General features: G+C 42.3%; 1 protein-coding gene across 2 annotated transcripts in view; it reads left to right on the top strand.

Moving 5' to 3' along the window:
* Positions 1-7,170, top strand: part of luzp2 (leucine zipper protein 2) — a 169,849-nt gene extending 162,679 nt beyond the window's left edge. For both annotated transcript variants that reach the window (XM_055174604.2, XM_073853524.1), the window contains exons 11-12: positions 5,343-5,414; positions 6,131-7,170. In XM_055174604.2, the coding sequence (XP_055030579.1) occupies positions 5,343-5,414; positions 6,131-6,235 (177 nt within the window). In that variant the 3' untranslated portion in view covers positions 6,236-7,170. The remainder of the gene's footprint in view (positions 1-5,342; positions 5,415-6,130) is intronic.
* The last annotated feature ends 7,498 nt before the right edge of the window (positions 7,171-14,668 follow it).

Raw genomic sequence — 14,668 nt, 5'->3', positions numbered from 1 at the left:
GATGCAGCTTGCGAATGTTCGTTTGAACTATGGTTTCGGAAAACACCAAATCCTTGACCTTTGTCAGTAACGACGTAACTTACGACAGTAGTTGGCTTACAATGCTTTTGGGAAATGCACCCCAGGATAGTTGAAATATTTTAGACAAAATCACCTGACACAAATTTTGTACACTTTTGTAATAAAAATATTTTATTAGGCCAGACGTGCTTTGCTCTGTCAACCTCAAAATGATACTGTAATCTGATTTTCCTCTCTTTGCCATTGAGTGCAATCCAAAGGTTTTTGCTCAAAATTCCCTTTTACAAAATTGATAAAAGGCAGCTGAATTTTTCAAGGAACAGACTTACAGACAATGAAACACAAATTTCAGTCCCATTTTGAGAAAAGCACCTGTGCAGATGCTAAGCACAAAGCAACCTTTTTTGACCCTCAGCCTTCATCAAAGCGAAAAATATGTTGCGTATCAAGCTGACACATTGGATGCTGGGATGCTGAACCTGGACTGATGTTTTCCAGATATAAACAGAGCAGATAGGAAAACAGCAGCATACAGAAGATACATTTCACTGTCTGACATGTGGTTATCAACTATAGTGACAGCCGTGTGTGTGTTTGTGGTTGTCATAAGTGAAGTGGTTGTGTGTTGGGTGGAGGGGTGTGTGAGGGACGACAAGAGCATTGGGAAGAAGTCTGAGACAAGAAACAAAAACCCGACAGACAGGCATAGAGAGAGAGTGAGAAATCGGCAGACGCAGAAACTCGGGGATGAGATGTCATTCATGGTAGATGATATGTCATGAAGATTGTCTTTTAATGAAAATGTTCCCAAAGCAGCATTACCCTGCTGATATTACTGATGAGAGAGAGAGAAAGAGGGAGAGAGAGAGGTACAGTTATTATAAGAAGAGTAGGCTTTATGTTCAACAGATCGGGGAGAACATTTTCTCATCAATGCTCTTTCATCATTTATAAATATTGCTGAACATTGTATCTTATTAATGTAAGCTAGATCAAAGCAAATAGAACTTATTTATTTTTGTTTATTTAAGTCTGTGCAAAACCTGATGATCCATGTCATCCCAGCATGATCAGAATATGTTCAAAGAGCATCTTGTGCTTTTCAAAAAAGACTGAAAGTCTAACCTATGGTCAATATAAAAAGTGTGTTTATTTGATTATTAAGCTAGGAATAGGACAGATTTGTATTGTCTGTATGGCTCAGGCAATAGTGCGTCTAGAGGCTTGTACAGTACATTAATGTTAATATAATTTGTTTCTGTATATTCCTTAAAATCCTCACAGACACAGCCTCATGTTTTAAGATCACAGCAGTAAGAATGAAGCAGACAGGGAAATACAAGCTTTGGTCCAAGCTTTTTGATGGCTACTCTTTTACTGTAAAGCTTTTCTGTATGGTTTGTCTTGTTAGAATATAAAATACTGTTTATTTTTTATTTAAACAGCCTGTGTTTTGTGAATTTACATGAAAAATGTTCTACTCATTTATTAAACATGCCGCTCCAAAGATCATGATTCAAACCTTTTATGCTTTTTTATAGCTCAGAGAGACAATCATATATACATTTCCTTAAAATACTCCATCCCTTGAGCAAAATGAGTATTTTGTTTTATATATATAACACTGTATATCTTTATAGCGCTGGGCTTTTGGGAGAATTGTAAATGGATAACGTTTATAGCTGATCACTATTCCATTGTGGTAGACATGCATATGTTTTTTATAAACACACACTTAAAATAAGCTTAGTGCTATTGTTTGATGATTTGGTAGTTGTCTGGTCCCAACACTGTAAAAAAATTGCTGTGATTATGCAGCTGGTTGCCAGTAACTTACTGTAGAAGGTAAAACCTGTAAAAATGTTTCATATTCATTTAACTTTGAACAAACTGTTGCCAGGTAATAACATAAATGTAAAATGTACAGTAAGTTACTGGCAACCAGTTCGCAGTAATACTGTAATTTCTACAGAAATTTTTTACAGTGTAAGATTTTAAAGCTTTTTAAAGAAACAGTTTGCACAGTAACTTTAAATACATTTAAAGCCTGGGATACACTGCACAATTTTTGGCTGTCCCAGACAAAAGATTACCATCATGAAACAATGGTGGCAATCTATGATCGTGGCTCTTAATTGCTGGTTCTGTGTCGTATGAGAAAGGGTCCAAAGACGGCCGTTTTCTTGCGACTAAACCTCAGATTAGACTAAAGACTAAAGATAGTTTTCTTACAGTGTCAGAAATTTGGCATGAAATTTGGGTGACCTGCATACCACCCAGACAGCGGACGACTTCGGGCCGGATCTACACCGGAACTGCTGACTTCGGCACGGATCCGGTGCGGTAGAGCTGTAATCGGGCCTTAAAAGTTAGGCCCGAAATGTCCGGAGCCGGACAGAATGCAGCCCGAACCCGAACGTACATTTAGATTGACAGCTTTTTAAAAGCCCGAACCCGTTTACAGCCCGACATTATTTAAATGTGCGCACACACACAGCTTTTGTCAAGAATGAGAAATTTACACAGGTTTTAACATTATTTATTCATGACTAATAATCTACACGCCACTTGGAAATTGAAACAAAGAAATAAAATAAGTCATCTGTAACATTGTAACATCTCATTCTAAATAGGCTTATGCAATATACTATAAATATGCCAATAAAATTATTATTTCTTAACGAATTAAATTAAGATAATACATTCTGAATTAAGATGGGTATTTGGCAATAACGAAATTAAGAGAAAGGCTTCGCGGGATTTGCGTCGGCACTTCTTTCCATTACTGCCAACATTAGTCTATATCCTCTGTCTAAATTATGTATTGAAGACTCGATTCATATTTAGTTATACATTGAAAAACCTACTCACAAAGATTAGGCTACATGTTTTTGATGAGGAAAATCATTAAATCCACTGTAAATGAATTCAGCGTGGTCCTGCACTATTGATAGTGCATCCAACAGCATTGAACTTGACCGCTCATTTACCTCACAAAGCCGGAGCGCAAGCCCAAGCCCGGCCGGTTTCCAACGGGTCCCGTCGGGTTCGGGCAAAGATCTTCAGCTCTACGGTGCGGGTCTAGCCCGGAGTCTTTTGCTGTATGGGCAGTATTTGTTTACCACTAGCACATGCTGGCATTGCGCTAACGTGTGTCGCAGGCGTTGCAGCTTACGTTTCAATAGGTGTCATCATCGTCCAATCTACATGCTTGTCGTACCCAAGTTTAAACGATCCAAGTCACACAATGTGATGAGGTAATAGGAATGATAAAATCCAGCAGTGTATTCCAGAGTCTTTAATCTACTCTGTGGAACAAAAAGATATTGAAGACTTGTAATGCAGATCTTAAAACAAATGTGTTTCATCCTGCCAACAAACAAACAAACAAACAAACAAACAAACATTAAAGATAAAATAACACAAGTCCATATGACTTATGCACTACATATTCTAAGCCTTATAAAATCACAAGATAGCTTTGTGTCAAGAATGTTGTATAGACTGTTTCAGCTGCAACAACATAAACAAACAGCTTTTGTGGATGAAACTTTTGTCATCTTTAGTCCTTTTACTGTAGTTTATTTCTGATAACAAGGAAAATAAATGACAAGTAAATTACCTTTGTTCATATATCATATCTAACCAGTGGTTGACCGTGCATTTCACACCTAGGCCTTCAGTGGTGTCCTATCTGAATGAATCCATCCCGTAATTTCATTATTATGACGTCACGGCAATAGAAACACATCAACTGTTATTAGTTAGTATTGCAAAGTAAAATAGAAATGACTGTATATTACACCTCAAGGAATTACAGTCAAATTTTACTTTATTAAAAAGACACTACAAAATTAAACACAGCGTATATTATACATTTGAAGGTCAAACTCTTTTTGCTAAAGAAATTGCATAATTATTTTTTTTGAAAAAGCTTACCAAGTGTTTTGAAGAATCAAAAGTATAACAAATTACTTTGTTGACAGTCTGTAATAAGATAAAGATAATGCAAAGAGTTTGTCAAAGGTTTACTATTGAAAAGGTGATATTCACAAAATGTAAATTTTACAAATATTAAGTTATTTTCTATCGCCATAGAGGCTAATGCTGAAAGTTGATACTGTTGGGACATATCATGAAAATTTGACTCCATGTTTAAGTGCTATAATTGGATACCCAGTGCTTCTATTAACCTAGAAAATGTGACAAATAACAACCCAGTAACTTAGTTTTGGTAAACCATTCTCTGCAAGCATGTAAAAAAATAGGTCATTGGAATTTGGCTCCCCTTATGATTTCAGAAGGGGATAACACCGCCCCTTAATCTGCACTATCAAACCACAGTACTGGAATTTAGCGCAGAGATCAACTCATTTGCATTTAAAGGGACACACCCAAAAATGATACATTTTTGCTCAAACCTACAAAGTGGCAATTTTAACATGCTAAATTATCTATATGGTATTTTGAGCTAAAATTTCACATATGTACTCTGGGAAAACAAAAGATTTATTTGACATCTTAAAAAAGTCCCATTTTAAAATGTCCCATTTAAGCTGGATAACGCTGTATGTGCGATTTTTTTTCCGGCAGGTTGAAAACGGCTGGAGGTTAATCCAGTCAAATGACGTGAAAATGCTAAGCGTGCTAGATGGCCCTGGGGACACCAACTCGAAATCTGATTGGTTAATGCAATGACTTTGTTGCCATTTATCTTAAGCTAAAGGCACCTGCACTTTTCGTTCAGAAGGCTTAGGCAGATTTCTTTGACCCTGGCAACACATGATGTCTGAAATATGATTGGATAAATGCTCTCCCATAAATATACACTACTGGAAGCAGCGCAATCAAGAGAAAGCTATGAAATAGACTATTAGGTGATTTATTTAAAACACATTCCTGAAAAAAAATATTAAAATATAAATCAGTGATTTATGGGTGGGTGACGGCCCACCACATTAGGCATATCAACTATTACATTCTGTGTAAAATGAATGTATACAATGTTAGCAAAGATCTTTGAATTCTTGCCTGGCTGCCAATTTGTTTCAGAGATCAGCTTGCCAGTAGCCAGACTGATAAATAAATATAGACCAGAATTTTACTTTGCTTCAGGCACGCAACCGCGACAACGTCCGTGCATCCGCTGAAATCGTCTACAGAAAGGCCTGTGCCATTCTTCGAAATATTGAATTTGTTCCACAATGAAATAAAAGTAACAGTGGTTTGAAACCACCTGAGGGTGATAAATAAATGATGAGAGCATTTTCAAGTAAACTTGAACAGAAAGGTTTTTTCTGTGTCTTTCTTTTAATGTTCAGGTGGGAGCAGAATGTTCCCATAATCAGACTGAGAGCGCATCTGAGATGAAAAAGATGTTTGGACACAGTCAGGTAAGTGTTCTGCTGTGCACCACCGAGGTGGTTATGAAGAGAGAATTCATAATGACTGATTTCATTACACAAAACAATTAATTTCACTTTGCACTGCTGTATGAACTATCATGTGCCACATTAAACAGCATCTATGAATCGTTTTACTTTTTCGAGAATTTGACAGATTTAGGTTCCCTTTTTAATGAAAAAAATTTATTTGATTATTAATTCTTTAAAATGATTAATATTTACAAAATTATCATGTTTTGTAACAGATGCTTTATTCCAAAGCAATTTACACTGAATTCAAACAAATTATTGATTTTAAAGTACAGATCATGCTCCATGATAAATTTCCTACCATAAAAATACAATTATTTAGCATCATACTGTACCAGAGCTATAAGAAAAATCCATTTTGATTTTTTGACCACCCAAAAATACACATACTGTATACACACTATCTGGAATCCCATGTTCCCATGTTATTCATGCGAGCAAGGCATCTACATGTAGTTAGCATAGATCCCGCAGCGAGACCTGCATATGTTTACTCCAGTGCTAACAAGTACAGGAGGAAGCAGTGACAGGTTTTGTCAAATTATAGGTCAGTCTGACACAGACGGGGAGAATGGAGAGAAAAGCGTAAATATCTAATCACCTGCTGTTTGTGCCAGACGCCACTTCACTATGATATGCATGTGTTCTCCTTTCTTGTCATTTCTACTCTATAGCCACAGACTCCAGAGCAAATTGAACAAGGCCAAGCAAGGACATCAGAGGACAGTTTGAAATCAGAAGGAGACCTAAAAAAGACACAAATGCCCACACACAACTAAGAGACAGTGGAAGACTTGGCAGATTTTCTGCATGGTAAAATGATGTCAGACCTGTTTAAGCCCCACTTCATTCACTGAGCTTATAAGCACATTCACACACTTACACACACACACAGATGCACACACGCACAGGCTGTGCAATGCCAGACAAACACAAACAACCCAATTTAACACCGCTAATGTAGAAAAGGTATTCCCGAGATTCAATTTTGAACTTTTTAAGAACCAACAGCATAGTATGGCATGCATTATAGAGTTTTAGACTTTTTGATTTTAAGAGGTTACGATGGTCCTGGATGTTTTTAATAACTGTTACTTTTTATGTTATCTATCTCTTTTGAGTTCATTTCTCCCAGAATGAGGACACAATGTTCTTTAATTTGTGTTGTTTGTACTTAAAAAAAGAAAAAAAATGACCTGGCACCGCAGACCAGAATTTCCATGTTAAAGTCACATTTGGTAGGAGGTTGGGGTGGATTGTAAGCTGCGAGGCAAAATTTGCCTTAAAAATTCTGATTTACCTGTACATGTTTGAGCAGCTTAAGTTAATAACGAACCGAAAGAATCCTGTAAGTTTAATTCCCAAATTCACTGTACGGAAACGGAATCGATGCCAGCTTTGCTAAAAACACAGAGAGAACTGTTTAAAACGTCGAAACAATGTGAAGGTATGATCTGTCTTGTGTTGTAGCAAAGATTAATTTACTCTTCCTACTCCATATTATGAGGTATTATAGGCTCAAGTTGGCTGGCCAACTATTGCTGTTGAATATTTCGAAGCTTTTGGTGCCAGAGTTAAAGAGAAAAACTCGACTCACAGTGAGTCGTCTCCCTAAGAATGATGTGCCATGCACCGAGTACTTAATCTACTGCTACATCTCTCTCTGTTTCTCTACTTTCTTGTGTCCTTTCAATAAACCGTGATTTTCGCTAAATGTGTGCAGAATAAATGGTTATTTGTGAAGTAAGACTACAGACTCTTTACTGTCTGTACCTTCGTGAGTCTTTTGAGTTCACTTCTCCATTTAATTAACACCTCTGGAACTTCTGAAACGTCCCTGGTATCCGTTGAAGTATGAGGTCAATAACTCAGATCCCATAGGATCAGTGGAAAATCCTCATTGGTTTATCTTGTACGTGAGCAGCACATCATAACTTGGAAGCTCTGATTCTTAACCCTCCTATAGACCATTGATTTTTCTTTATCCGTCTTTTTCTTCTTTTGCTTTGTCTTCAACCACGAGCTTGATCTATTTGCTTTTTCATCAACTCTAAAGTGATGTGGTAGTTAGAGAGAACAAGAAAGCGTAATTATCATGATCTGCGTCTTGAAGGAAAAGCTTAGAAGTGACATGACAAAAACAGAAATTCATTGTCTTTGAAAATAGAGCGGACATTTTCCAGATTCGTAACAATAGCGGTAATTGCGCTATAGTCGTTTGTTTTTTGTTCTGTTTTTTTATTTTCCATCACATACACTGTAAAAAAAATCCGTAGAAATTACAATGTTATTGCAGCTGGGTTGCCGATAATTTACCGTAGATTTAAATTTATGTTATTTACTGGCAAGAGTTTGTTCAAAGTTAAATACATTTTAAATATTAACAAGTCTTTATCTTTACAGAATAAAACTATACAATAACAGCCTCATGCAAAGCATTCTGGGAACCAGAAATCATCATCAAACTTTTTCTGTTTTTTGCTTCAGATTTTATTTCCCAGAATGTTTTGCTTGATGCTGTTTTTTTAGTTTTACTCTGTAAAGACAAAGACTTGTAAATGTTTAATGTTCATTTAACTTTGAACAAAATGTTTAAAAATTTAAATCTACGGTAAATTACCGGCAACCCAGCTGCAATTTCTACGGAATTTTTTACAGTGTACCTACAGTATACAGTATGTATTATTTATGCCAATGCAAAAATAAGTCCACCTCAATGTTATGATTTCAGTGAATTTTACTACTACTTTGCTTCCGCCAGACTTTACCAATTATCATCAAAACTTCTCAAATCATGCCAAGTGTGCAGAGAAAAACTTCGGAAGCTGGAAAAGATGCAATGTAAAGAGCTTTGACAGACATGCACTGGAAAATGAGACTGGGAGTGACAAACATGTGTTGTGTTTTGCAAAAAGCCATTTTACCTGTACACTGTCAAAAAAGGCTTAAAAATTTACCTTTTCTGGGTGGTACGGCGAGTTTCCGTTTTGTACTTTTACGGGTATACAAAACAAAATGTTGTACCTTTCTGGGTACATTACTGTACCTAAAGGAGCTTTATGTACTTTTAAAGGTACCGTTAAATGTTTTGTACCCCTAACTGTTACAAAATTGGGTAACACTTTACTTGAAGGTGACTGACATGACACCTTCATAAATAATGACATGACACGTGTCATGAATATGAAGGAGATTTTATGCACGTTTATGACAAATGTCATGAGGTGTCATTTGTTTAATTGTGTCATTTTTAATGCAAAGATGACATTGTTTGAGATGTCTTTATTATGACAAATTGACATTACCTAGATAACATAACTTTTTATCAGATACAAATTGCATTTAAATGTCGTTAAGTGTTAATACTCTTTCATATAGTTTTATAACAGCATCATGAATATTTTTCTTGACCTCAACTACGGTGGTACAGATATAATTTGTCATTTAAAGGTCATTAAGTGTTAATACTCTGTCAAATAGTTTTATAACAACATCATGAATATTCTTCAGTTCATAATGTTTTTTTTATTTCCTCCACGTGTTAGAGAAATAAAATAAATAATCCAATAATAATAATAATAATAATAATTAAAATTGATAAAATTGTATTTGATTGCATTGGGAGACCGATTCACCTAAAATTAAATGAAAACAGTACGATAATGGGTTAAGCCATGCAGCAGTGGGTCCAGATCGCTTGAAATCTGTTTAATTACATTAATTAAATTAATAAAATGTTTTGTTAGCTTTTCTTTTATGTCAGAAAATTTAAGAACCTTTTGTGTAATGATGAACAAATTCTGTAATGTCAGTTCCCTTTCAGTCGGTCACTACGACGTCACGTCGTGACCGACGAATTGGGAGCTCGCTTAGAGAGACCAATCTGCTTCGAATACTACTAAAACGCCAATGAACTTGGCATTGAGATATTTGCATAATGCTGGCGCCGCCCCGCCAGGTGCGTATATAAGGCGCACGTGCAAATAGGGAAATCAGCTTTTTTCGCTTCGAAAGCCGGCTTTATCTGACTGAGAAGCTACTATCTGCTCTTCTGGGAACGGTTGCTGAAGTTGATTGACAAGCAGTACTAACACAGCGGACGCTCGCAGTATTCCACTGCTCTGCATATTTTTTGTTTTGAGTTTTGTGTGTGCGTTGCCTTTCCCTGTGCGCATCATCAGCTGAGCACCTAAAGAGTGATTTCCCTAAAAGAGTGATACGTGAGAGCTCTGTGTCTTTTTAAAGACAGCCACTCTCTCGTATATTCGGAGATCAGCGTCCTTTTCAGGATTGCTTTTCGTCCGTGCGATCTTGGATGTGAGAGGTATAAGGGTTCCAGTTACGGTCACGAGCGCTGTCTTCATGCTTGGGCATCAAGCGCTCTGAGGCTGCGCTCGTGGAGAGTTTTTGTTCTCTCTGTGAGAGCATAACCCTCTTGGATTGCGGAGACGACTGACGTTTCTACGGGAATGCTGTCCGCGTCTTTGCAGTGCTGACACCGCCATGGTGCGTCTGTCAAGCGCTCGCATGACGCTCTTCGCATCACTACGCTGAGGAGGACGGAGGATGCGTCCTCCACCTACCGGCCTTTCATCCTCAGCCGGTTGAGGTTCCGGTGGAGACGGCAGAGTCGTGTTCTACGATGTCTGCCGAATCCATTGGACCTCCTTCTGGTCCCGTTCACTTCTGCAGCATCAGAGGGGTGTCCAATTTTCCTCCGAGGTGGAGTCGTTCCGGAGATGGCGGCCGTGCCCGCTCGAGCAGCGGTAACGGTAGAGTTGGAGGGGTTAACCCCTCTCCGCCCGAACCGTACCGCCCACGTGATTGGTATTTCGGAGCTGCTCGGGCCTCTCGGTCCTCTGCTCCTGTGCCTTTCTTCCCGACGGCACGAAGAGCTGACGTGGTTTGCGGCCATCCGGCCGTTCAGCTTCAGCTTTCACCCCTCACCTCCCTCACCAATGGAGCCGCTAAGGGCAGGGACCCTTCAGTGGAGCGGGGGGTTGCGATGCAGCTGCGTTCCTGGAGGGACCTCCCAACCCTTCCCTCCCGTGTTTGTAGATAGTCGTCCGGTTACGGGCGCTGTCCGTCAGGCATGCGGAGAGGCGGCTTCAGCCCTGCACGCTATAACGTTGCTACGGGTTCACCTAGGATTTACGAGGGAGGCCGCGACCTTCAGTCGTGCGATGTTCACGACAGTGGTTCAAGATCGCCACCTTTGGCTGTGTCTGGCTGACGGACGCAGGCGAGAACAACTTCTTGAATGCTCCTGTCTCACAGACCGGCCTCTTCGGCGAGGCCGTGGAGTCGTACAGCTCCGCTGCGCAGACTGAGGCGATCTATGAGGTCATGCCCCGGCGAAGGAGAGCTGCCCTTGGTAAAAACCACCACGCCGGCTCCTCAGTCTGCCTCTCGCCGTCGGCGTCCTGCGGCGACCACCTCCGTTCCCCTCCTCGGACCCCATCTCGGCAGCGCGGGGGGAACCGGTCGTCAGCAGCTCGCCCCGCCCGCTTAGCTGCTTCCCGTGAAAGCGGGAGTTTAAGTGGCCAGTAAGCGGGCGACCTGGATTGGCAGAGGATCACTCTTCAGGAGGCGGTGATTCGCTCCTTCCCCCGATAGAGGGTCGGGTGGAAAATTCTTGGTTTGCATTTGTTCCACCGGCTGTTTAGCCGGTGCCCACTAACCACACACAGAGTGCATTCCTCTTCCCTCTCCAGGTCTCCAGAGGATCGAGAGAGCCGTGAGCGGGCACACTCCAGCTCACCCTACCTCTCCTCTATCGCCAGCGGGTGTTCTGAGGAATCCGAGCCCTCCACTCAGGAGACCGGACCACCAGCACCCCCATCGGAGTCTGCGTCCTCGGCTGAGGAGACCGGACGACCGTTTCCCTCAGCGGGCTCAGGTCAGTGTCACACACACACATACTGTAGATGCTTATGCTGTCTCAGCAGACGCACCGGCAGTCTCACCTGTCTCGCTTCGCTGCCCCACCGTGGGTACTTGGTAGTGTCGTTAATTCTCCTCGTACGGTGCCTGGGTGCTTGGCTTCAGTTCCCAGCCCGTTTCGTTGGGTTTTACGCACGATCCGCCTCGGTTACGAAATACCGGCACAACCCCAAAATTCTCGGGCTTTCGTTTCACTATAGTGAAAGTGTCCGATGCACATGTACTGCGTGCATAAGTCGATGTCCTGCTGGCGAAGGATTATCGAGCCGGTCCCTCTTACCGAGATGATGATATGATGATAGGGTTTTCCAGCCTTTATCTCATAGTACCCAAAATACGCGGTGGGTTACGATCAATTTGATTTACGCACCGGCTCTACAAAGGTGGTCGTTTTTTGGATGATAACGCCGAGGCTCGTATTTCAATATTCAGATCGGTTGCAGCGTTAGACCTGTAAGACGTGTACTTTTGTGTCCATCTCCCCTCGCCTTAGACCGTTTTTCGCTCTGCGTCGTGGGGTGGGCATATTAATATTAAGTACACCATTCGAGCTGTCTCTCTCTCTCCGTGTCTCCATGAAAGTGCTAGTCACGGCATTAAGATATCAGAGAGAGCGTTGTTCGCATTCTGCTTTTATTGACGTTGACTTATAATAGCCCGTTCTTGGCAGACGTGCGCGAACACAGAGAGTTAATGCTTCGGCATCTCGCTCGTTTAAGTCATCAGGTCGACTGGGAAAGAGCAACTTTGCCCCGTGCAGAGGATCCTTTTTCTCAGTATGGAATTAGACTCGGTCAACTAATTGGCGTGTTTTACAAGAGCGCGCAACTAGTCAGTTCTGACTTGCCTCGGTTTAATTCGAGGGAAGTACGCGGTCCCTCTGAAACAATTTCAGAAGCTCCTGGACATATGACAGCATGCTGCAGCTGTGACACTGCACGAGCTGCGTCATATGAGACCGCTTCAGAGTTGGCTTTACGATCGAGTCTCGAGGAGAGCGTGGCACAGGCATACATTGTGTAAACACTACACCGGCATGTCATTTAGATTTCCCCGTAGTAGACCCAGCGTTTCTGATAGCAAGATATGCCTCTGAGGGGTCTCCTGGCATTCTGTAGCATGCGATGCCCTAAGCACGGGATGTTCAGCCACGTATGACGGGCTTGCAGTCTCTGGGACCCACTGTCGCCTATTTTATTCACTAACCGAGGGCAGCCTCGGCATGGATGCGTTGGCACACAGCTGGCCGCGGGGGGCGCGTAAATACGCATTTCTTCCAGTGAGCTTTATTGCGCAGAAACATTGTGCAAAGTCAGGCAGGACGAGGAGAGCCTTTTATTAATCGTCCGTACTGGACGACCAAGAATTGGTTTTCATAGTTAATGCTCCTCGCGACAGCCCTCCCTGGCGGATTTCCCTGAGGAAGGACTTTCTTTCTTAGGAAGGGGCACATTTGGCACTCGCGCCCCGACCTTTGGATATCCATGTATGGTCGTTGAGCGCGCGTAGGTTTAGGTGATTTATCGCAAGCGGTATCTAACACCATCGACGCGGTTCAAGCACCGTCCACAAGACGGGCTTACGCGCTTAATGAAACCTTTCGTCACCCGGTGCTCTTCGCAACGCGAGGACCCCAGAGAATGCCCTTTAACATTGTGCTTTATATCTTTAACATAGGTTAGATGGTAGGCTGTCCCTTCGCCATTAAAGTTGATATCGCCGCTATTTCTGCTCATCACTCACTTATCTACGGCAGATCAGTTGGCCAGCATGATTTAATTTTAAGAGGCGCTCGCAGGCTAAACCCCTCGCGCCCTCCCTCTTTCCCTGAGACCTGTCCATGGTGCTGAAGCCTTCTGGTCTCATGTTTTAGCCTTTGCAGTCTGCGAGTCTGAAGTTTTTTATCAATGAAAACTCTGACCCTGCTAGCATTGGCCTCCATGAAGAGAGTAGGGGATTTACATGCATTCTCTGTTGACGATTCGTGCTTTTAGTTTGGTCCTGCTGTCTCGAGTGTAACATTGAGACCCAGACCAGGCTACGTGCCCAAAGTTCCCACCACTCCCTTCAGAGATAAGGTGGTGAGCTTGCAAGCGTTGCCTTTGGAGCAGGCAAACCCAACCGAGGCTTTGTTGTGCCCCGTACGCGCACTGCGATTCTACGTGGACCGCACGCAAAGCTTCAGGACCTCAGACCAGCTCTTTGTTTGTTATGGTGTCCAGCAGAAAGGGAAGGCTGTCACTAAGCAGAGGATGTCTCATTGGATAGTTGATACTATCGCCCTAGCTTACAATTTGCAGGGCATTCCTTGCCCCTTTAATTTGAGAGCGCACTCCACTCGGAGTGTTGCCTCATCTTGGGCATTAGCTCGTGGTTCCTCGCTAACAGACATCTGTAGAGCTGCTGGTTGGGCGACACCTAATACGTTCATTAGATTCTACAATGTTCGTATCGAGCCTGTATCCTCTCGTGTTCTGTCCTCACCAGGGAGGACACGGAGAGCAGACTCGCAAGTCGGCTTGCAGCCTCCGACTGAGGCTCCAAATTGAGTTTCAGTATGGAAGGCTAACAGAGCAAAAATGCGTAATGGTTTGATTTGCTCTCTCCACTGCCTTGACAGCCTTTGTTGCGGAGCATTGGCTGTCAGCCTTTCACTAGCTGTATTCTTGCGAACCTACGTGTTTGGCCAGGGCCCCACATTGTGTCCCAACGGGTTCCTTTGTGAGTATTATTCCGTGGGGTTAATCCTACCAGCCCACGTTTCCCTTAGCAGGGCACTGCTTTGCTTACACAGCCACGGCTGTCATTTATACCTCAACTACGGTTGACTTTCGCCCACCATTAGCCCTTAACGGGGCGGTGGCTTCCGCAGCGTCCCTATACCGCTCAGTTAGGGCGCTTCCCAGTCGCTGGCACTACTGTGGGGTTAAAGGAACATCTAGTGCCCGGCCTTCTGCCTTAAAACCTAATTCTCCTATCCTTAAGTGGAACCGGAGGGCTTTATGCAGACACTGGAAGAGGTCAGCCCCTAGTGGCGTTTTAGTAGGGTTTCCCAATTCGTCGGTCACGACGTGACGTCGTAGTGACCGACTGAAAGGGAACGTCTCGGTTACGGATGTAACCCTCGTTCCCTGAAGGAGGGAACGGAGACGTCACGTCCCGTCGCCACAGGTGCTGCCACCTGCTGTTTAGGCCGGTAACCTTCCGGCTTTCTCAGCGAACAGAAGCTGATTTCCCTATTTGCACGTGCGCCTTATATACGCACCTGG

Source organism: Misgurnus anguillicaudatus, chromosome 15 (assembly GCF_027580225.2).
Source record: "Misgurnus anguillicaudatus chromosome 15, ASM2758022v2, whole genome shotgun sequence".
NCBI classification, from domain to species: domain Eukaryota; kingdom Metazoa; phylum Chordata; class Actinopteri; order Cypriniformes; family Cobitidae; genus Misgurnus; species Misgurnus anguillicaudatus.
The sequence above is the reverse complement of the archived record's forward strand: the minus strand, read 5'-3'. Positions and strand labels throughout refer to the sequence as shown.